Source organism: Vitis vinifera, chromosome 7, assembly GCF_030704535.1.
Source record: "Vitis vinifera cultivar Pinot Noir 40024 chromosome 7, ASM3070453v1".
Classification (NCBI taxonomy): domain Eukaryota; kingdom Viridiplantae; phylum Streptophyta; class Magnoliopsida; order Vitales; family Vitaceae; genus Vitis; species Vitis vinifera.
Window position 1 is genome coordinate 23,705,007 of NC_081811.1, and position 24,685 is coordinate 23,729,691.

At 36.6% G+C, this 24,685-nt stretch overlaps 1 protein-coding gene across 9 annotated transcripts; it reads right to left on the reverse strand.

The window, feature by feature from the left end:
• Positions 1-1,072: 1,072 nt before the first annotated feature.
• Positions 1,073-24,218, reverse strand: LOC109122118 (LRR receptor kinase SERK2). Of its 9 annotated transcripts, none has more exons than XM_059738497.1 (14): positions 23,901-24,218; positions 21,190-21,346; positions 20,053-20,185; positions 19,790-19,861; positions 18,325-18,468; positions 17,728-17,871; positions 17,566-17,640; positions 17,339-17,404; positions 16,903-16,970; positions 16,632-16,775; positions 6,696-7,037; positions 3,209-3,603; positions 2,263-2,578; positions 1,073-1,570 (listed from the first exon to the last, which is right to left on the reverse strand). In XM_059738497.1, the coding sequence occupies exons 2-13, from the start codon at positions 21,269-21,271 to the stop codon at positions 2,264-2,266; spliced, it is 1,980 nt and encodes a 659-aa protein (XP_059594480.1). In that variant the 5' UTR covers positions 21,272-21,346; positions 23,901-24,218; the 3' UTR covers positions 1,073-1,570; position 2,263. The 9 variants fall into 9 exon arrangements, with proteins under 9 accessions (XP_059594480.1, XP_059594479.1, XP_059594485.1 ...); XM_059738496.1 differs by having other exon boundaries at positions 1,073-1,580; positions 23,901-24,217; XM_059738502.1 differs by lacking the exon at positions 18,325-18,468 and having other exon boundaries at positions 21,190-21,332; positions 23,901-24,217.
• Between the last annotated feature and the right edge of the window lie 467 nt (positions 24,219-24,685).

The window sequence follows — 24,685 nt, forward strand, 5'->3', positions numbered from 1 at the left end:
AGAGGGCGAAAGCAAAGATGCGGGAATGGGCTAAAGCAGTTGCTGCCATGAAAAGGTCTTTAATGCAATCAGAATTCAGAAATGAGAGATGTATTTTAATCAAGTAATGTAACTCAAAGTCATGCTGTGAATATATTTGATTGATGTGAGCAATTCATCCAAACAACCAAAAAGAGAAGTTGCCCATTTTACGTCACATTGAAATACGAGTATATATTAAATTTTCCACTGATCGAGATTTCGAGTGTCTACAGTGGCATATGGTATAGGGCGTCATTGATATTAAAATTTCCATCCATTGAATCTCCATCTGCCTATCCAAACCAGTAACCATATGTCATATGGTTTTTTGGGGTTTGGGATCATATTGTTCACCCTCCATATCAAATGTTATCTACAACAACTATATCAAAGAATCAATACGCAAATTTCATCTTCGCCTTCATTGTTTTTGTGTGCATGCAAGAGCATGAACATATGTGATCATTAAGTCCTTGATTACATTCATTCTTCCTTCACGTACTGGCTGACATGTTTGACATGGAATTATCACATTAATGTTACTTTGATAATGTTTTTCAAAAACACTTTTAACCTTAAAAAAAATTATGTTTTTAAAAAAAATTAGGAAACATTTTTAAAAATTTTTAAAATTACTCATAATACTAAAAAAAATCACATATAATGTCTTCTAAAGAAAAAATTTGATAGATGATTTTCTTAAAAATACTTTTAGTTAAAACACTTAAAAGTATATTTGATAGTAATTTTAAAAAGTGTTTTACTACTTTCTAATGCTTGAAAAATTTTATCTCCAAATATTAAAAAAATTAAAAATACTTTCTAAAATCACTATCAAACCCACACTTAAAGTGCATTTGACAATAATTTTAGAGATTGTTTTTTGTTTTTCTAACTTTAAAAGATTTTATTTTTTAAGTATTAAAAATACTAAAAATCAAAATCATTGCCACACTCTAAAATACGTTTAATAGAAATTTTAAAAACTATTCCTAACTTTTTTTTAACACTTAAATTTTTTTATTTTTGAAGTATTAAAAACACTTAAAAAAAAACAAAACTAAAAGCACTCTTAAATTATAAATATTGTCAAACACGCTTTTAACTCCAATATGAATTTATATCATATTAAATGGAGCGATCATCCGTAGATAAATGGAACTACTGGGTTCTCAGCAGCATAACATAACTGGAGAGAAATTCAAGAAACGCCATTGCCCACTGGTGTCATGACTCACAGATATTACAATAGAAATTCAGACCATTTGGAATCACATCTGGGAAATCTTCCAAATAGAGATAGAATAGAGAGATTAGAGTTCAGGCAAGTTATGACCATTCAAGCTTTGGCGATGGGCAGCGCCTTGAAGAGGTGGCGCATACAGACCTGCAGAAGATACCACAGTATGCATCTTCTAGCCGAGCAAAGAGCAAGAGATAAGAGCTGACGGCAATGGTATAGACAAGGCGATATCAGAAAAATGGCAGGTGAAGCAGTGGTTGCTTTCAATGTCTCTCAGCTGCCAATTTGTGGGGTTGAACAAGAAAACTGCAACAACCTAAGCTATGTCAAAATTCACAGAACAGCGGGTTTAGGGGCGGATGCTTGTACAAGAAGATGTGGTTCTCAACATATAGTTCTAACTCAAAACTGGGCTCAGCTCCCCAGTTTCGAAATTTTTGAGCCTGACTTCTGAAGTGCAGTAATTGTGATGTAACTACAAAATTCACATTTATAGGGCCAGAATTTAGAACCCATAGGTTCACATGAAATGAAATGAAGCCAGGTCATTGAGAATGATAAATAATATTGCTTCTATGTCTAAATCAAAATAAAAATCAATTGGGTAATTTCCCAGTTTAGCAATTGTTCATGATGATTTCATACATGCCTAATAGCCTCTAATCACACAATTGAAATAGCATACCGAAAGCAAGCAAAAATTCAAAAGGCAATATTCAATATTAACATTGGGGAAAAGCTTCATAATACAAACTACCAGGCCTTAGATTGTTTGAGCATTGCTCAAACACACAGAACCACATACACACAGAATTCTAAATAAAATTTAGCGAAGGAGAAAAGCTGGAACCAGAAATCCATCAAAAAATATTCAAGTCATGGTTCTTTTTCCTGTAATTTTTTAAATAAAATACAATTGGAAGGAGACAAAGCTAACCTACTGAAAGAAAATTATATGGTTTTGAAGTAAGGGGAATGAGATCGGATTCATCCATTACCTCATCTTCCACCAGACAATTCAATAGCATCCTGGTGATAGAGTGAATCTTCCCCCCAGTCAAATCTTCTTTGCAGCCGCTCGTACTCCTGTCGACGACTAACTTCCACATGCTGCCATTCTTCCCATCTCTCAGCCAGCCCCTCTCCTTCAAGCATCCGAACCACCTCTGACATTGCTGGACGATCCTCTGGTGATGGTTGTGTACAGAGCAATGCAACTTGGATCATCATCTCCACTTCTTGGATGTCATAGTTCCGATTTAGGTTGCGATCTACAATAGCATCAAGTCTTTTCTCCCTTTCAAGCTTCTTGACCTTCACAAGCAAACATAAAAGTATCAAACTGTAGGGACTAGATATGATAGAAAGAAGGACCAATTATGCAATTTTGAAACATTGTTCATCAAATAATTATATTTCAATTTCCGCAGCATCATATGCACAAGTTTTTCATGTAAAATGCAGTCAGCCAAAATAGTTCAAGAAACTGAAGTTCAGTCATTTCTTTCAAGTTTTAAAATGAATTATTCAGATGACTTCGAATATGAGGAAATCTCCACCATGCAGCCAAGCAGAACCCAGTTAAAAATAGGGTACTATTCTATGAAATGGAAGTTACTGTATATACCCATTTTAACTAAAAGTTTCTCATCATGTTTCAAATCAGTTGCACTAAGGAAAATAAATTTACATGTTTTAAGTAATCTGAAACTCAAAACAGAATCATTTCATCTTTATGTGGTTTTCTCAATACACATGGGAACAAATTGTCAGTCGTGCATTTATTACCGATGGTGCAGAAGAGACAGTTGCACTTGCAAATAAATGAAGAATAAAAGTATGCACAGCGAGAGAATAACATTCCAATCTAGTGAGGAGGGGAGGGGGGGTGGAAGAACTGCACAGAAGACAAACCAAGATTGTAATTTAACGAGGTTATCTTACATGATCAAGCAGCAAGACATCATCTTCTTCTTCTAAGCGTGAAAAGTCAATTGCTCGTTGACCTGTTACAAGTTCCAGCAGCATAATCCCATAACCAAAAACATCTGTCCTCTCTGATGACTTCCCTGTGGACAAGTACTCAGGTGCTATGTGGCCCATTGTTCCCCGAACTTGAGTTGTCACGTTGGTCTTTCTCACGTCCACCAACTTTGCCAAGCCAAAGTCCCCAACAACAGCTTCAAAATCTTCATCCAGTAATACGTTAGCAGCCTTAACATCCCGATGAATAATCTTGGGATTGCAATGTTCATGCAGGTATTCTAGTCCACGTGCTGTGCCTAAAGCCACCCGTTTTCTTGTAGGCCAATCTAAAACTGGCTCCCCAGGTTTAACCTCTGCATCAGTGTGAACATTAAAATTAGTCAAACATTATCTAACTCTATTAAAAATAAATAGAGAAAACTAAAGTCCCTAATGATTATAATATGGCCAAACAAATTGTAGCTACAAGTAACATCAGGGCACAGAACTCATCAAGTATAATTTCAATAATATTTTTTGCTTTCCAGAATAAGAGTTACAGCATTAATTGAAATGGTTGATATGGTGCTCGCATAAGGAAAGAATGATCCAGAATCCCTTTTAATGTGCAAATAAGAATATATCAAAAGCACTAAGCAAAAGGGGGATGAATCCCTAGTACATAGTGAGTATACAAAGGGGCCAAAAGGTGAAAAGATACACATCGAAAAGCCACAACAACATTCCCACTACATAGAGCACAATCACTCGATGAAGTCTAGCAAGGATGAAAAACCAGCTTGAAAAACATCTTGAAAAAATTGGCAAGAACAGTGATAAAGTTACAAATAAGGGAATCTTCAAGAGATTGAACTGAGTTTTGCACCCTTTAGAAGAGCTGTTCTCCAAGCCTTTCTTCTGTCCTTGCTCACAAAACTCCCATGTCAACCCATTAGCAACACTCTTACTGAAGGAGGATCCAAGAGATGCCAAAAAGAGAGAACAGAAGCCATAGCCCCATAGCTTTCCCACAAAGAATGAGGAGGTGGACAGTTGATTCTTCTACAGTTTCACAAATAATAATAATGGCCAAAAACCACCTGATCCTTTTGAGCTGATTCAAAGTTAGGATCCTTCCTTCTGCAACCTCCCATGCAAAGAAACCCACTTTTGTAGGACACAAGGAGCTTTAGAGTTCCTCATGGGGAAATTTGCTCCTTCATCGAACTCTCAAAGAATAGAAAGATTTCACTATAACTTTCCCACTTTTACTAACTGTCCAAACCAAATTATCCTCCTCCTTGCTGCACCTTCCTAACACTTGAAGCTTCTAAAGTAGCTTCTCAATGCTATCCACTTTCCAGTCTTGGCAATGTCTTAGGTAACGTGGATTCCAACAGACCTAGCAATATGCTACCACTTAAATATAGACTGGCCCAAGCCTCTTTAAAAGTTGCAAAAGAGAAGGAAGAGGGAAAAGGGTCCTTTAAAGGAGAATCATAATACCAAACATCTCATCAAAACTCGACTCTTCTGTCATTGCTTACCAAAATCTTGTCCTACCCTTTGAAAAACTCCTCATCCTCTTCTTCTCACCTTCCACAAACCAAAATCATACCCTTTCTTCCTAACTTGAGGGCACCATCTTTCTGGCACTTCCCCAAATTATCCCACTATGACCCGTCACCAAAGGATTTCCCTCTCCTAAATATATCTCTAGCATTATTTTTCAATAAAGCTTAATTGAAAGCGGACAGCACTTTAATACCAAGACACATCTTCCTTTTCAATGACAACTTCACTAGATATGTTTCTTCAGAAGACCTCCTCCTCCCCACAAGAAAAACCATTCAATTTTTTCACATCTTAATGCCACCACCTTAGTGATAACAAAAAGAGGCATGAAGCAAATAAAAAAACAACTAAGATTACATTTTCGCAAAGTGAGTCTCTCACCCTCAGAGAGGTATCATCTTTTCCGTAGAGATAACATTCTGAGAAACCTCTCCTCTACCACATCCTAAACAATTGAAGACCTGAAAGGAATTACCGAAGGCAAGTCTAAATAGGTGACAATAAACTTCCCCACCCCACAGCACAACACTGAAGTAAGCTCCACCACATTAGGGACCTTCCTCACTGGAATTAATTCACCATTGTTCAGATTAACTTCCAATCCAAAGAAGCCTAAAATCATAGAAGAGTCCAACTCATATAGTCAACTAATCTAAATAAGGTTGACAGAAGAGTAATGTGAGGTCATCAAATAGGAGGTGGGAAACCTCCCTTTCCTCACCGCCTATCTGGAAGCCTGAAATGAAGCCTCCTTCCCTCAATTCTCTCAGGAGAAAACTGAGGGTCTCCATCACCAAAACAAAACAGATAAGGGGATAGGGGTCCCTCTGTCTCAAAGACCTCATACTCTGAAAAATGCAAGAAGGCAAACCATTTATGAAAAAAGAAAAACTTGTTAAGATGCAAGCCCAAATCCAATCAATCCACTTCTGCACAAATTCCATTTTACACAACACTGCCAAAACAAAAGCTCCAATTTACATTATCATGGGCTTTTTTGATGTCCAACATACAAGTAACAATCAAATCCCTTTCTACAACTCCATCTTGAATCAACAACCTTATCGGCAATAGGAGTCGTGTCTAAGATGTGTTTCCGGTTTCCCTTCCACAAAATCATTCTGAGTCCAACACCACATTCCCTATCACTTTTTTCAACCTGTTTGCCAAGGAATTTAGCTAAAATCTTATACTAAGTCACAGCAGTGCTACCAACATGCCAAAGAGAAATCTTCTGGTCAAGGGGCTTTGTCCCTACCTATTTTCAATCTTTCCAGAAATATATAACAATATAAAGACAAATGCCCTCTCCAATGAAGCTACCACTAAACCACTGCATCGTAAATTTATACTAAAAAACTAAAGCAGAGGCTGTAGAGCTTCAATTAGGAACAAATAGAAAATTGTTTATTAGAAAATTAGACAAGAATAGTAATATTTTCATGATAGACTTAAAAATAATCTCCAGAAAACAAGCAACTTACCCAAGTATTTCCCCAGAAACCCCCAACAAAGGATGAGGCAAAGATGGGAGTAGAAACTCAAAGAAATGTTTCATGAAAGAAAACCATCTTGCTACTCGAGCTACCTTGCTTGACTCAAATTTTTAATAACCACTAGGGTACTGATGAAGACTAACCTAGATTACCTCGGAGCGTTGAATCCCTGCCTGTATGTGAACATCCCTTCATAATATAAGAACTATCCAACTAAGCACATAAAATCCATATTCCAATACATGACCAAAATAGTAAAGCTAATGCAAACATATTTAGAAACATATATCAGGTAAATAAAACTAAGAATCACAAGAATAAACCTAAATTAAATGATGCCGCAGGACGTAATTCAGAAGTGAAATTTCAGAAAATGTGATTTAGAGAATTAATACCCCGAAGGCGATACGCCACACTTAGGTTCTGCATAAAGGGATACACCAAAAGGCGTTCTGTTGGTGTTGTGCAAAATCCAATCAGCCGTAATAGATTCCTGTGAACAGCTACACTTATCATCTCCACCTCACGCTGGAAAGCTGCATCTCCACCAGGACTTTCATAATCTGTTAATCGTTTCACAGCAACCTTGGTGTTATCTCCAAGCACTCCCTTATAAACTTTCCCAAAGCCTCCCTGTCCAAGAACATTTTTCTCACTAAAATTTTCTGTAGCTACTTGTAACTCCCTCCATGCAAATCTTCTCAATTGGCCAAATGCAATTCTTCTGTCAACTTCACCTGAAAACAGACAAAAAGATGTCCAGAAAGCAATTTTCCAAGGGAATCAAATTTTGCATCAAAACCTTAAAATTCATATTTAAAAGAGATAAAAGCATAGAACAGATTAATAAGCCCAAGCACTAAAAAAAATCAAGAAAACAATATAAATTATAAGAAACTAGAACATATAATTTGAAGATGATATATAACAGATAAAATTAAACAAAATAGCCCAAAATATTTATAAATCAATTTTAAAGTTAATTGCCTTTCTTTGAAGCTGTCACTTTCTTTTCAATACAGAACTATGGCCTGATCTGTAAATCTCTTCAAACTTTCTGTACTTGTAGGCATCCCAAGATACCATCCAATTGAAAGAAAGTGTTTGAAAATCCAGCAAAAACTTGCTTTGATGCTAATATTACCTAAGAGGAAAAAAGGTAGAAGAAGAAGAAGAAGAAGACGAAAGCATTGTAGCCGTTGTGCAGAACAGGTCCCATTTCTAGGGTTCTAGGAAGGGTGGACAGGTGACACACCCAAACTTCAGCCTTTTTTTTATGGGTAAAGGAATTGTATTAAAAGCGCCAAAAAAAACGCCTAAATTATACATGATGCATACAAGGCCAAAAAAAGGAGGGATAGACAAAAAAACAACACCCTTGCTTTACTTACAACCCAACCAATCTATGAAGTCAAAAAGGGACAAAGAACTAGACCCTAAATGTACCTTAACCCACTCCAAAAACATGTACATAAAGGAGCATAAAATAGCATGGTCTATTCGTTCAAAGTCTTCAAAGGTTCTTCACTTTCTCTCCTTCCATAAGGTACAAAATAAGCACAACGGAGCTGCTTTCCAGCCTTCTTTCTTTTCCTCCCAACAAAGGCACCCCACCAACTAATGAGGGCATCCTTGATTAAGGAAGGCATTACCCATTATACATCAAAAATAGAAAAAATAAGGTGTCACAACATGATTGTCTTAGGACAATGAAGGGGAATATGATTTGTTGACTCATCTTCACCCTTGCACAAATAACATTTGGTTGCAAAACTCCAACCTCTCCTTTTTAACTGACTCTCATCAGCACCCAAGGATTCCACAACATGCTTGTGGGGAAACCTTTCTAGTAACAATCTACTAAGGAGGAGGAGAAAGATTTGACTCAAAAAGTGTCTCCTTTTGACAACTGCCAAACCATAACATCCTCTACTCCTACTCTGATAACTTGCCCTTGCAACCTTCTAAGCAACCCTTCCACCTCACCTAATTCTCAATCATTTATCTATCTTGTGAACACAAGATTCCAACAACCCATTTGCCCAACCTACTCCCACATCCGATCTACTCAGGCTTCTTTATTAGTGGCTATTGAATGCAACTCTAGAAATGTCACAACTAAAGGTTCCTCCCCACACCACTTATCTTTCCAAAACCTTAGCCTCTTGCCATTTCCCACCCTAAAGTCAATCTTGTTATTAAACCCCTCTCACCCACACTGAATTGCCTTCCAAAGGCCCACCACATAGCCTTTCGTTAAAGTTCTAAAACACCAACCCCCCTCTTCCTCCCCATACTTCTCTACAACCTGTTTCCTCATCAGCAAATCTCCAACACCACTTCCCAAGGAGGACCTTATTTACAAAAAATAACTTCCTAGCGCCCAAACCCCCTTCCTTTTTATCCAAGTCAACAATTGACCAACTTACAAGATGAGGCCTTCTTTGAAGCTTTCCTCCTCCCCAAAGAAAGTACCTTTGGATCTTCTCCAATCTAAGACTTACCTTATGAAGGATCACAGATAAAGACATAAAATATAGTGGTAGGTTAAATAAAGTGCTCTTTAATAAAGTCAATCTCCCTCATTTTGACAAATACTGCCTCTTCCACAAAGCAAGTCTTTTCTGAAATCTTTCCTTCACTACATCCTAAGCTTGAACAAATTTGAAAGAAGCTCCCAAAGGGAGGCCCAAATAAGTAGAAGAAAGAGAGCCCACTTTGCACCCCACCATCCTAGCCCAATCCTCTATATTAAAACCTCCCCCCACTAGGATTAACTCACTTTTATCCAAATTAATTTTTAAGCCAGAAATCATCTCGAACCACATGAATGCTCAACTCAAAGCCTCTTAATGCTCCTTATTTGAGTCACTAAAAATCAGAGTATCATTGGCAAAAAGAAGATGGGGCACCACCCTACCTACACCACCTATCCCTCTAGCCAAGAAGCCCTGAATGAAGCCTCCTTCCATAGTCTTCTTCAAAATACAAGAGAGCGCCTCCATTGCCAAAATGAAAAGAAAATGGGAAAGGGTATCTCCCTGTCTCAAACCTCTAAAACTTGCAAAGAAACCAATAGGAGTTCCATTAATCAAAACCGAAAAACGAGGAAAGGAAATGCACCACCTAACCCCCTTAACCCTAAAGCCCAATTTTTTCCATGAATGCTAATAAGAACTCCTAGTTCACATGGTCATAAATCTTTTCAATGTCCCTTTTGTAGATGACCCCCCTTTTTGAGCTCTTTAGCCTTGCATCTAAAGTCTCATTTGCTTTGAAGACTACATCCAAGATTTTCCTACCTTCCACAAAAGCATGTTAGGAGTTTGAAACTACTCTCTAACTGTAAATCTCTATTGTAAATAAAATACTAAAGCTTAAATACATGATAACTCTGGCCAAGAAAAACCAAAGGTAGAGTTACCACAGCTTTATGGTATTCTGGATAGTCGTTCTCTAAGATTAACTCTAATATGTTTATTTGTTCTTAGATTCAAAGGATTAATTATTTACTAAAGGTAAAAAAAAAAAATATTTAATTCAAATAAATTAGAATGAAATATGGATGAAAATTTCCTAAATAAACTTATTTAAATTATAGAATAATTATTGATTTTTAATTCAATTAATCAAGATTGGGGGTCCACAATCCAACTTCGAGTATAAATCTTTAGGCAAAACAAGGGTATATAATTTAATAGTCTTAGGATAATCAAAATGCATGGTCTAACGAGATTAACCTAAGTTCCACACCTCAGAGTTGATCTGTATCTTAACTTTTAATATTTTATTCCATTGAATTACCTGATAGATGAATGGACATGGAATCTAGGTTTAGGTTAACAATTTTTAGGCTTTTACCACTTTGTATAGATTTGTCTTAGGGTAGATAACAATGACAACAAATTTGATAACTAGAGATCAAGAATTATCAAGAATCCCTAGTATCAAAGAATATGTGATTGTATCATCTCCTAAGTCAAACTAACTTTAGAGGGTATTTTGATTTCAATACTAGTACCCTAACCTCTCATCTGTTCCATTATTAATCCAATTTCACCAATTGTTTCCCTTTGGATCTAACTCTAGGTTTTCATGTTTCACCCCAAGATGAATTTTTAGCCTCTTATGGGCATGTCTTCACATACATAGATCATAAAAGAATAAGAAAGAACCTTTCTTGATTTCAAAGAAATTAAAAACAATAATTTATTCAATAATAAAAAGAAGAAAGAAAACAAACCAATAAAAACCTTCAAGGTCTTTTTTTCTCCCCCCAAGAATCGTTAAATCATCTCTACTCCTAAAAAAAATCAAGAACTGCCTAGAAAACCTAAATATCGAGTTTTTATAATTTCCACCAAAAAACCTAACACGTGGCATGTTCCTATTAGCCACTTATTTTACAAATAATTACCTAAAATGACTAAAAAAATAGTAAAATCGTGATTTCTAGTCGTGTAAGGCCCACTTAGTGTGGATGAAGTGCCCAAGATGCAATCCCCAAAGTAGAGGAGGCGAAATATCAATGTGGTAGTGTGTGAATTCGAAATTGGGGTCATTTCAAATTGGATTTCAAATTCATAAGTTGAATTTCGAAATCATTTCAAAATGTTCCTTCAGCTTTGCACAATTATCTTCAAACAATCATAACTTCTTTGTTCCAGCTCTGATTTGCACACCGTTTGAAGCGTTAGATTCCTGACTTCCAAAGCTTCGAAACGATATATAACTTGCCTAAAATGGACTTCGAGAAGTGCTCCAAATTTCGCTTCAAAGTCAGAGTACATGTTGTCACCAGATTTTGCGTTCCAAATTTTCATTCAACTTGATGAATTTGCTTCTTGACTCGTTATCCATGTTCGCTTGTCTTTCCTCATAGTCCATGAGTCTTGACTCGTTTATTTCCTCATTTAAACCCTTTTTTTATATTTCCAAATCTAAAGTTATTCAACTTGCACCTTTTTCTTTCCTTAAACCAAAGATAAATCTTCAAAATGCAAGTTAAGCTCATGGCTAAGGCCTTAGCTACAATTTTGATCAAGTCGGATGATTTGAGTGTCTTACGGTACATAAATCATATTGAATATGTGCCATTAGAGCACATATATTGGCTCCAATCACTCTCCCAACCACTTTTTTTAACCTATTAGCCAAAACTTTAGCTAAAAGCTTATAAAGGCCCCCTACTAAACTAATTGGGCAAAAATCCCTCAAATCCTCTACATCCCCTTTCTTAGGAATGAGCACAATAAAAGTGGCATTTAGGCTTCTCTCAAAAAGGCCAAAATGATGAAAATTAACAAAGAAACCATCACTTCAATCTTTACAATGTGACAACAAAATTGCCAAAAGGCCAAGGAGAACCCATCTAGACCCAGAGCCTTATCCCCACACAAATTAAAAAGAGTTGCAAAGACCTCTTCCTCCAAAAAGGATTCTCCAAGGCTCTTGCTTCTTCATTGTCCAGAACCAAGAAGGGCAACCCATTGATGTTTGGCCTCCAATCAACAATTTTTGACAAAACTCTTTGGAAATCGTTAACCACCTCCTCCTCTGCCTCATCTTCCCTTATCAACCTTCTTCCATTCACTTTGATAGCAACCCTTATCAACCTCATCTTGTGAAAAAATTGAGAGTTTTATCACCTTCTTTCAACCACAGTTGTCTTGATTTCTGCCTCAAAAAGTCTCTTCCATGCTTGCCCACTTACTGAAATCCTCCACAACCCTTCTTTTAGCCTCCAACTCTTCAAGGGAAAGACCCAAATCTCTTTCTTTGGTGTCCCAGTAACCAACCTAAGAGAGGGCAACCTCTTTGTTGGAGGAAACATTTCCAATCACCTCTGTGTTCTATGTTTTGAGATCTTGCTTCAGTGTCTTTAGCTTGTCGACGAAGATGTGGCTAAATGAGCCATTGAAAGTATAACTCGTCCACCACCTCCTAACCAAATCTTTGAACCCTTCCTCTTTTAGCCACATGCTCTCAAAACTAAAGGGAGTTTTGCCATTTCTGATCCCACATCCATCCAGAAGAATAGAAGCATGATCAGAAGTAGGCTTGGGCAGCAACTTCTGAGAGAGACCATTAAAGTGGCTCTCTCCTGCTAGAGGTAAATCCCTTAAATGGAACTCTTCAATGATCTCTGAGAAATGCTTCATTGTTGAGGAGATTCTTGAGCAATTTCTTCTTTCTCTAGGAAATCTAACCACATTAAAATATCCACCAATGCACCTTAGATCTCTCCACAACCCCCTGGTGTCCCCTAGTTCTGCTCACAACTCCTCCTTATCAGCTCTACTAACCGGCCCATACACACCAAAGAACACCCAAATAAAATTATCATCACAATTCTTAAACCGCCAAGAGAGAGAATGAACACTCATTTCCATCTTTGGAAGCTCCAAAACTCTATTATCCCAAAAAACCAAAATACCCCCAAATTGACCTCTCCAATCCACAGTTTCCCAATTCAAGAATCTACCTACACCCAGCTTTCTTACTAACATTTCTGACATATGCTGAACCTTAGTCTCCTACAGACAAACTAAGTATGCCCTATGAGATTTAATGAGAGGAGCTCTAACCATTTTCTACTTATTCACATCATTTAAACCTTTTACATTTCAAGAAAGTAGTATAATATTCATCAACAAAGCTAGCAAAATTCCCCAAAGAACTCCCACTCCTTTTTCCTGTCCTTGAAAATGAATCATAATTGATAGAACACTAAAGCTTGCATAATTCTCTCTCAAATCTAGACCCTGAGGTTCAAACTTTCTTTTTTCCAAGATGAGGGCTTCTACCCTTCTTCCTAGACTCCAATCTCTGAAGTAAAGCCAAAATTTCACTATCAAAACCTTCAATTGGCATTCCCACAAACCTACTAAAGACTAACAATTTACCAAACGAGCCCTTAGTAGGAACCCCCTCAATCAAATCGCCAGTTTCAATGTCGTAATTGATCCTTTCATTGAGATCCTCCTTCTCTATTAATAGCTCAAAGGCCCAAGCTCCATTAGAACTCCTCCCAAAGGGGCCCTACTCTTATCCTCCCATCGAAACAACAGCCCTAAAGCTTCATCTAACTAGAACAAGACAAGCGATAGAGGAGTAGAAGAAGAAAGAAGAGAGATTATCCCACCCAAGTGAAGTAGAGGAAAGAAATGACAAACCCAGAAAACACAAGGCTTCCTCCACTAACGCTTCATCTATGATAGTTGGGCGTGGTGGGAACCGCAACCGAAGATCTCTTCTTGAACAACAAGCAAACATCATCCTCATCCTCAACGTAGCTGAGAGAAAGCACGTTAGTTTGTAAAAAGGAGCCTTTCTCTTTTTGTGAGCCAAAACGAGCCCTATAGGAGCCAAGGTCATTTCTGAATTTAAAGCCCACTCATTCACTAGGTCATCCCGAACTTCCATTACTTTTCACCCAGCCCCCTCCATCAAGGCCCAGAGCATCATGGGCCTTTACAGAAAGGAGAAATCTTTTCTGAGGCTTAACTCACTCCTCCAACTGGACAATGGTTAGCAAGTCAACCTAGTCCTGCTCTCCCAAAAGCTAACACGGCACCAATGTCTCTCTGCATTGGCTCAGAGAAATTAGGCTACTTCATATCAACAAAACTCCCACCCCCTTGGGGAAACAACATGCATCCATCCTCTTTTTCCAAATAACGAGCCTCCCATCCTACTCTCACCAACGCACGTGATGCAACGCCCACTTCAACTCCTACATTCTATTTTTGTTCTACTTTGCACTGCACCACCACCGACACCCTAAAAGAAAGTTCCCACCAAAGAGGAATGGAAAACAAAAATCGCCCACCACAAACTGTAAGCTACTCAGGAAATACAGACCTCTAGTTTTCAACAAGACCCTCACCCACTGTAACTTGCAACAATTAGCGGTGTCTTCATCCACTGCTACAAATCCACCTGAGGCATCCCCAAATTCCTTGAAGAAGCCCTTATCGCACAAAAAAAGAGGTAAACCCAAAATTTTTACCCAAGTTTCATCCACATGCACTTCTTCTTTTGAGCATCCTACCTCAGAAGATCATTCAGAGAGCCAAAGCTTTTTCTCCTTGTACCAACCATGTCCTTCTTTGAAAATTCTCTCCACCTCCTAGCGAACCTCAAATTCAAACAGGATGAGGGGACCACTTAAAAACATGAGATGTAGCTCCCCTTTCACATGCCAATAAGACTTGGCCCACAATCTTAAGGAAGGAAGAAAAGGGATCTTCCCATTTACCCACTAAGTAGTGCCTTAAGTCCTGCATTTTGCTAAGCACATCGAAACCCCTCCCTCCCTCCCCCCCACCTGAATCCATACAACCTCAACTACACCCTTTTTGCCATATCTAATTGCATCTGCAAAAAAAAAGACCCTCCAACAAAACCTCTTCCTGAAACTCCCTGAATCAAGGTGGCATCCTTGAAAGCTACAAAGAGACTATCTATGGATCTTACACCAAGGCTTCAAAGCTTACTAGCGAGCAGCGACCATCCTCCCACCAAACCTCTACCTTCGGGGAACACGAGTGAAAAACGCCTACCCTCCGCTAAACGAACCAAGCAAAAAAGGAAGTTACCTATTGAATTCCTCCTAAGATCCAATAAGAAGCTTTTATCACCTTTAGGGTTCAAAGTATCGGCCAAGTCCAATACAACTCAGTTAAGTCGTATCTGCCTCGACACCTACCGCAACGAGACTGATACCAAATACGGTATAATGTACAAACTCGGCACAGAATTAGTAAGACTTGGTTGACTCGTCTCAGTTTTCGAGTTAACTCGGTCGACTCAGTTAGGTTAAAAAATTTCAAGCATTCTCTTTTTCTTTCCAACCACAATAAAATATCACAACATTTTCAAAAAAAATAAAAAAATCAGAGATTCCCTTTTCAAAAGCAAACACCCATGATTCTAAAATTGGAACTTTTAACCCATCAATGAGAAGATCAAAGAAGATGAAGAAGAAAAAACCCAATCCATGACCCATTCAGAAATAACAAGAGAAACCACTATAGGATGAGAGAATGATTTAGGATTTACTTACCTGATTTACCTGAAAATCAAGCATTACCAGAGGCAGAGGGTGGAGCTTTGGTGTTGGCGGTGGTGAATCGTCAGGTGGAATGAATCTTTCACCGTCAACGTCGGCAAAGCAACCCCCTCACAATCAAATTGCTCTCCTTCCAGTGTTGGGTCTTGCATAGTTGCAAATTTGCAATTGCAGGTAGTGTCGTCTGTTGTAGGTCTTGATAGCAATGGTGGTGTGCAAGGGTGGGAAATTGGGAACTCAAATTGGTAGTGTAAAAAATGCCTTTTATATGGATTTACATGGATGGTATAAGATATGATTTAATCATAACCTATTATGAGAATTGAGTCCCTAAAGTAAAATGATATGGATGGTATGGGATGGGATTGAAATGTATTTATATGACAAAGTGAGAATTAAATCCCCAATTCTTAGTATTATCATAAATAACTTTGAATTAAATGTGACAAAATTTTGTTTTATTAATTTTTTAATCTTATTTAATTATATCTATTTTTTATAATTTAAATAATATTTCTATAATTTTTTTAAATCTCTAATTATCTTATTTTGCATATCACTCGATACTGAACAAAGAAGCCGAGACCGATATGCATCGGGACCCTCCGAGCCAATGACCGATACCGCGACTTTGAATCATGATCACCTTTAAACCAAGACTTTCTAAACCTACACCTTTCTATAGACTTGCAACAAGACTCAACCGTTTCCAACAACATAGCCGAACTTTTGGCTCTGAACCTAATCCAAACCACCAAACCCCTACCTCTCTCTGCGATCTTGCCCAGCAACTTACCTTCCACAAACTTAGTTCAAATCTCAAAGGACTTCAACTCTACAAAGAACCAGCGTTTGCCTTCTGAGACTCTCATTGGTTTTCTCATCCTAATCCAACCTTCAGCCTTTTTGCATGATTTGGTCATACATAAAGTTTGAACTGTGCTTTCACAATCAAGCAAGCCCACAAATTATTATTGCACTATGGTGTTTGTTTTTTGGCTGAATAGAAAAAGCCAAATATTTTAGTTTTTTCTATTCAGCTAAAAGTAACATGTTGACATCATCCAACATAGCTAAAATGAACTTATTATCAATAAGTTCAATTTAATTATATTGGATAATGTCAACAGGTTACTTTTAGCTGAATAGAAAAAGCCAAAATATTTGGCTTTTTCTATTTAGCCAAAAAACAAACACCACCTAAGTATTGCCTCCATTTAGACATTTAAATCAGTGTGTTACTAAAAGGATCACAAACCTGCAACATCTACATAAACTTCGCGCTTGTAGCCTCTGCGTGAACTCTTCCACAGAAAACACAGCACAGTTGCAAAAAGAAGAAGACCTATAAGTCCTCCAACAATTCCAACTATCAGTCCAATTTTCGGTTTGTGAGAACCACCTGTCACGAAAAGGAAACCCAAGCTTACCTTGTCAAAGAAAAGGAAAATTCCATGACTGCATTTCAGAAAAATATTTCCATAATTGTAACGCAGGGTTGTCCCAAATAAGACAGATAATCCTGTCACCTGAATCATTATCAGATGCACAAAGGTGTTGAAAATTTCTGCCACAATTCAACCTATTACCTGTAAAACTGCACCATCAACTCAAATCAATACAAGTTTAATGTTGGCAATTCTGTGTGTGCGCATCTGTGTGGCAATTCTGAGTGTGTGCATCTCTGTGTGGCAATTCTGGGTGTGCATCTCTGTGTCGCAATTTTCTGTGTGCATCTCTGTGTGTTTACATGTGTATCTGTGCATGCATGTGTGTGTGTGTGTCTGAGAGAGAGAGAGAGAGAGATAGAGGGACAGAGACAGAGACAGAGACAGACAGAGACGGAATGAAGGAAGCAGGGAGAGAACGAGAGAGAGCAACATGGACAGCATAGCAAAATAAATGAAGAATCACAAATTAAAATGGTTAATGCCTGAATTAGGAGTTAATAAAGTAAGTTCATACTTGTACTTTGGCACTTGAAATAAATCCTCAGGTATTTGACCACTGAGATCATTTGATGCCAGCTGACTGAAAAGATAGGTTCAGTACTACTGTTAAATACTGAATAAAAGTGTCTGATTACACAAACATTTAAGTTCCAAAGATTCAATAAATGTCAGCAGCAATTTAATCAGTATAAACATAAATCAAAAGAAAATCAGCATAGGATATGAGATTAGATCATGTACAGATTGATCAAGCTTTGATGAATACTGGAGAGCGACTTAGGGATAGTCCCAGTGAGATTGTTTTGATTCAAAATCCTGATTGCAACATAAAGCTAATCACACTTCCAACAATGAAATTGTGCAGAGATACACATTTAACATAACGCAGATGGTGTTACTCACAAAAACTGTAGCTTCTTAAGATTACCAAGGTTAGATGGTATTTCACCCGTTAATCTGTTATTTTCCAAATCTAAGGTGGTCAGATTTGACAAATATCCCAACTCTTTTGGTATCTCACCAGTTATGCCATTTCCTTGCAATGTACTGCATAGTGAACACATCTGAGATGTATTAATTAATCAAAAACATAGAAGTAAGAGCACAGGAAGGGTAATAATCCTCTTGCTAGGCTATTGATTAATAAAGGAAATATATTTAACAAAAAGAATGAAACTGAAAATTAATGAATACAAGGTAACCATACAACTATTACTACTAGTTCAGGGCCATCGAGATTTTTGTTTAGCAAATATGAAATAGTTAGAGCTGCAGGTTACATTTCTTTCTCATGCTGAACTCAAAGGATGTACATGATGGAAATAAGAATTTAATATGAGAGGGAAGAACTTTATCCTCGGCAGGCACCTAGCACCAACAAATGTTTACTTCTGGATTTACTAAACTCACTTTCTGTTCTATGTTTAGGGGTTTCCCATCTTCCAACAACAAAATTATGCAGAGATATATATCTAACACAATGCAGATGGTGTTACTCACAAATACTGTAGCTTCTTAAGATTACCAAGGGTAGATGGTATTTCACCCATTAATCTGTTATTTCCCAAATCTAACTTTGTTAGATTTGACAAATTTCCCAACTCTTTTGGCATCTCACCAGTTATGTCATTTCCTTGCAATATACTGCATAGTGAACACATCTGACATGTATTAATTAATCAAAAACATAAAAGTAAGAGCATATGAAGGGTCATAATCATCTTGCTAGGTTATTGATTAATAAAGGAAAGATATTTAACAAAAAGTATATAACTGAAAATTAATGAATCCAAGGTAACCATACAACCATTACTACCAGTTCAGGGCCATCAAGATTTTTGTTTAGCAAATATGAAATGGTTAGAGCTGCAGGTCATGTTTCTTTCTCATGCTGAACTCAAAGGATGTACATGATGGAAATAAGAATTTAATTTGAGAGTGAAGAACTTTATACTAGGCAGGCAGCTAGCACCTACAAATGTTTACTTCTGGTTTTACTAAACTCACTTTCAGTTCTAAGTTTAGGGGCTTCCCGTCTTCCAACAACAAAATTATGCAGAGATAGTGGAGACGGGGTGGGGCCTATAGCTCAGAGGATTAGAGCACATGGCTACAAACCACAATGTCGGGGGTTCGAATCCCTCCTCACCCATTTCTGCTCTTTCTTTGGAAATATCTGAAACTTCACATGTTCCAAATAAATGATCATTTCTTTGTGAAGCTCAGAGTTTGCTTCCATGCTAGAGGTTTGGTGAGTGAAAATCATCGAAGATTGCTTGGCCATGAGCAATGACGAGCAATGTCTCCACCAACAGGCAGTAGTGGTTCAATCAAGTTGAAGGCATTGAATAGATGAGAGAAAGGTAAACAAAAGTAGGCTGAGATCCTAAGAAGATATGAAAACCTATAATTTAACAATGGTTATAACCACAAATAGAACTGAGTGGTGAAAGAGGTCCCAAGTGGCCAAATTCAAGCAGTTCATTGTGTTCAACTGAGTCAACTACCTTGGGATTATATTCTTTTTAGGAATACCTACCCTAGGTGATCCACTCTAAACTCCTACCAATATCTAGAGTTTCAACACTATCCAAGTTTTATTAGGAAAACCAAAAAGAAATACATAAGACACATACCCCAACAATTTTTTTTTTGTCAGGCAAGACACACCAACATATATGTCTTAAAAGAAACCATCAACAATTACCATAAAATAAACATGAGATCTGATGATCATGATATTTTTCGATTTCCAGAATATTAAAATAATACAGAAAATACATAAATATAAAATTTTACTCCATTTTGAATTATATAAAAGATGACAGTATTCCAGGTAACAATTCTTCTTCATAATTCATAGTTGGGAATTGGAAAAATGAGTCAGGTCAATTAAATGCATCCAGAAATTTAGAAAATAAGATTTAGAGTTCGTAGTAATTTCTCCAATATACTCTATACGTACAGTGTTGAAAGAGTGTTCAGAATTCCAATTTTGGGGGACAACGTTCCAGACAGTTGCATGGATGACAACGTTCTGCAAACAATAATAGATATAAGCATAAACAATACTTAAGTGATTGGGGCAAGTAGAGAACATAAGCTTGGACAATCTACAATCTTTTAGTGCCAAATTCTGTTAGCAACAATGCGTTTGGTGTTACTTGTTAGCATGTTTATCAGTACAGAGGTCAAAACTCAAGCAGAAATAGAGAGAACATAACTTACACAGAAATGACATTATTACTGGGGTCACAAATAACATTGGACCAAGTACATGGGTTAACTTGATTTGGGTTCCAGTCCATGAGCTGTTTGGCGGAGGCATTCAATGAATTCTTTAATGCATAGAGTGCATCTCCTGAAATGGAACATAACAAACATTAGAAGGGGTAGAAGAAAAGGAAAAAAAAATTAAAAAATATATTCAATTGATTGCATCTCATCATACCCAGCTGTCTATCACAATCATCTTTTTACATCTTTTCATCAGACAGGGAGGGAGGAAGGAGGAGAGAGACAGAGAGAGAGACCCCCTATCCACTACATAGATAAATATTGCATACTCCTCTTGTCTGTGTTCAGCTTAGAAAATGGAACTTTGTATTGTTCTAAAAACACAGATCAGTTTGGCATGATCTAAGTAAATCAACCATGGATGATATTATCTTACGAAGATGACTAAATGAAAGGTTTAGAAAGGGGAAGAAAGCCCTATAGTCTTTAAAAAAGAGAACAAATCAAAATAAAATAAAATAAAATAAAAATAAAACAACACAAAACAAATAAGCACTAATGATAGAAAACAAATGAATTATAAACAGAGTTCAGGTTCAAATCCCATGGATAATATGGATGGAATATGACAAAGAAAAAGAATATGTTAACTTAGTGGTTAGCTATAAATTATCCCATTCAAGAGTGAGAAAAAGCTTCAGCCGAATAGGGCATGTATAAAAATTTTCAATTCATTGCTGAGTACCCTAGTTCCAAGATCAACAATCTTTTTCTTATTCAATCCACCTTGAGAAGGGTTAGATCTTAAGAGTTTAGGCATAGTCTGTGACTCATTTGCATAAGTTGACTCTCACTTAGAATGATTACTATCGGCTACGTTATCAGAAGTGCAGATAAACAAGTGCAAATAAGATATTTAGGACATAATACCAATTTTTCTAGGAGGATAGAGATAGAGGACACCAAATCCTGATTAATTAATATCAAAATTCAATATTCACTAGCCTAGTTTGCATATCTTAGTCTTGTTTCTAAAAATTAATAAATCTAATACAATAGTATTTATATTTTGCATAACCTATATGCTGTCTAATTGAATCAGAATGTCAAATGAGCGCATCACCATACCTTGCGAATCAGACAGTACAAAAGAATGAAAACAAGATAATATCAGGGCTGAAAGGACAAATTCCATCTTCAATGGCATCATTCCCAGTGACCAATGCAATGAATCACATGGTCCCCACTGAGCACAAGATAGAGTCCCATCCCTACAAAAACATCCCTGCACCAAATTATATGAAAATCAAGAAAGGAAGGTAACAGAGATAAGATCTCCTGTGATAGAACATCATGCATATGTAAATTTATTCGGAAACAGGAAGTGGGAAGAGACAAATCTAGGAGAAAATGGCATGCATGGAACCATCTGGGGGCAAGGATATGTTTCTATGTGAGCGGAATCAGTGGATAAAGAAGCGAGTCAACAACAAGGAGAGAAAAACAGCCACAGCCAATGTATCAATATTTTTAACTGTCTTCCTTTAGTGATCAAACACAAGGGTTATATTGCATCCCAACCTCTTTATTATTTCGAAGGAGGCAAGCTATACATGCTAAAAGTAGAAGGAAGGATATACAGTACTTGCTAGGCGTTTAGGGCTTGGAATTTCCCAAACCAGAGATTTATATTCTCATAGGAAGTGGTTTCACAATTATGAAAACCACTACATACAGAGGAAGTCCAAGAGAGAAGCCTCCAGAGTTCTGCAACCATCATATTCCAGTCACTTTAAGTGGGCATACAAATTCTGTAAATCATGGCATGTTCTTCTTTTACCTTTCATCTCCTCATTGGTTTGGTACTTTTTAAATCCTTCACATCAATGAATATACAATCTCCATAAATCCATGGTTGAGATCAAAATTGTGAAGGCCAGATTGAGGGCACATGATCAAAGGTCAAAAACAAAAAATGGAAACAAGAGTATGGTGCTATTTGGATTGACTTATGATGAACTGAAAAACTCTTTTTTAAGTTCAATAAAAGCTTTTGTACTTATTTTGGTAATTAGGAGCATGTTACTTCTTATAAATGTCCTTTTTAGGCTTTGAAATAAACTTTTTTCTTGTTTAATGACATTTTTATAATATCAATATTACCCTTTTAATATTATTATAGTTTTAGCTTCATCTTCAATTTCTGGCCAAAGCTAAAAACAGAAGGCTATCCCAAAGAGGGCCTAAAGACAACTTCAAAAGTCCAACAAGTCCCAAACAGCTAAACTGTCATTGACAATTTATTATAATGGATTTTGCAGTCATTGGATTGTTTTCTTACCCTCATTTCATTACTAAGGAACCAAGAGAAAAAAATTGAGACTTATATTGTCTCCTCTCCTTGTTTCAAATGAATGAAAAACTGAAGGGTTCAATGCCAAACAATACTTTTTAGGTTTATATTAAGTTTTATATATATATACCCTGGACCCCTGGAACCATGCCCCTTATCCCACTTGAACTCCTAAACTAATTTTTGCATTACTTAGCCCCTTTAATTAAATATATGACTTACTCATAGGCCCTCTGTCTACTTTTAATCTATCTCACTAGTAGCAAGCCCCGTCCTTTACTAACTAGGCATGTTCCCATAACATTTTAAATAACTTCTTGACATTGCTTTTAACTATTTTTCAAAGCAAATGGACCTAATTTCCCTCCATAATAAGCAGCGAACACTACAAATATCTTCTCATTTTCAGCCAAAAATATGCTCATTTGTTGTCAAAAAAATTTAAAGGCGATATCAAGAGGCTAAAATATTTGACATAATGGGGATATACAGTGCAAAATTAGTTTAGGAGCCAAAGTGGCCATTTTTGTCTTTTTAGCTCCTAATTCCTAAATAGAAGATAAAACTGAGTGCCCATTTGGATACACTTCTTGTTTTCTGTTTTTAAAAACAGCTAATAGTAACAGCTTCTGTAAAATACAAGAACTCTCAAAGATTTACACTGAAAATGAAATGGTTTTTAAGAACCGATTAGAAATTTTGAGGTATTAAAAAGATTTTACTACCTCAAATCCTAAAATTTTTTAAACTAATTTTTAGACACAAGGGAAGTCTATATTTTTTGTATAAGCGTTTCAACTGTTTATATATAAGTTTCCATTTTCAAAAACAAAAAACAGGAAGACCAAAGTCCACGATTTTGATTTCTTTTCTTTCCTCTCATTTTCTCATATGCCAAATGGTTAAGCTACAAATTTTAGGAAATTAGAAACTGTCTTGCTTAATGTAAAGGTCCCTACTGGATAATTTATTACATATTTCTTGTTTGACATTCAAAGCTGATTCATCAATTTTCCGTTTATGACACTTGCCATAGCCCCAGATAAAAACCTTCCCAAACTCACAAAGCCGATAAACAACACAAATCACACTACTTAATGTCAAGCAAATAAAAAGCAAAGCAAAGCCAATCAAAGAAAACAAGCCGTCTCATAAAGCTCATCAACCTAAGTTCTTAGAAGGGAGAAAAAACACGCGTAACTGTAATTCAACATAGACATAGACTAACTCAAACCAACTACATAAATTGTAAACCCCAAACATACTAAAAAAATGCTAACACCTATCTTTCGCAAAGGGGAAAGAAGATGCTTTCAAGATTCAAAGAATTCTTCCGTTTTGCCACACTTTCACAGCAACCAGACAGAGCTTAAACATAAAGCAAAGCAGAACAGCAAGATCCGAATCAGGAAGAGCAAAATCAAACAACAGGCCAAAAAGATGAAAGGGAATAACAGAAATCAAGGAGGATGTGAAGAAGACGTACCTTTGGGATTAGGGAAAAAAATGGGTAGAAATAATAGTGGTGAAAGGAAGGAAGAAAAGGAAGGGTTGGGGAATTAGAGAAGATTGAGTGGAGATGTGAAATTGGAAGGGAATCCAGAAGAAGATTGTGTCGCTTTGCCGGTATTCAGAGAAGAAGATGTAATCATTGCGATCTGTTTGGGGAGACGGCGCTCTTAAGTATAGTGTGGTCGCCCTCCATTATCACCATGCCTCACTGCTTTCCAACTCCACCCTTTTACAGTTTCCCACACAGGTCAACTCTCGCTTCCTTCGTTGTCTTTCCGCCCATCAGTGCCCCCCACCGTTTCTATACTTTGTTGGCAAGTTTTTTAATACAATTCCTAAAATACCCTTTTCAAAAAATCCAATTCTAGCAAGTTTTCTACTACAAAAATCTATTTACAAATTTTAAATATTCTTAACTTCTTTTCCATATTTTCTAAATATTTTAGATACAATATATATTTTTTTTAGTCATCATCTATATTTACTCAATTACATTTTCAAAAAACTTTTAAAACAATTAAAATATATTATCAGACAAAAAAATGAATGTTTTCGAAACAAATTTTTTTTTGACACAAAAAGCTATTTTTAAAAATAGTCCCAAAACAAACTAAAATAAAATAAAATGAAGCAAAAAAGTAAAATAATAGAATTGGAAAGCTTTTGAAGTATTTTTAAGTTATTAGTGTTTGTTTCTAAATTTATCAACCAATAATTTTCGAAAAAATAGCCCCTTAGAATTTAGCAAAGTGGACAAAT

Bases quoted from the DNA above. Each gene is read 5' to 3' on its own strand.
- LOC109122118 (XM_059738497.1), bottom strand. From the start codon at position 21,271: ATGATGCCATTGAAGATGGAATTTGTCCTTTCAGCCCTGATATTATCT. The intron at 17,872-18,324 runs GTGAGTAACACC...TTCACTATGCAG, and splicing joins CTTAAGAAGCTACAGTATTT to TACATTGCAAGGAAATGGCA. The intron at 3,604-6,695 runs GTATTAATTCTC...ACACTGATGCAG, and splicing joins TGTGGCGTATCGCCTTCGGG to AGGTTAAACCTGGGGAGCCA.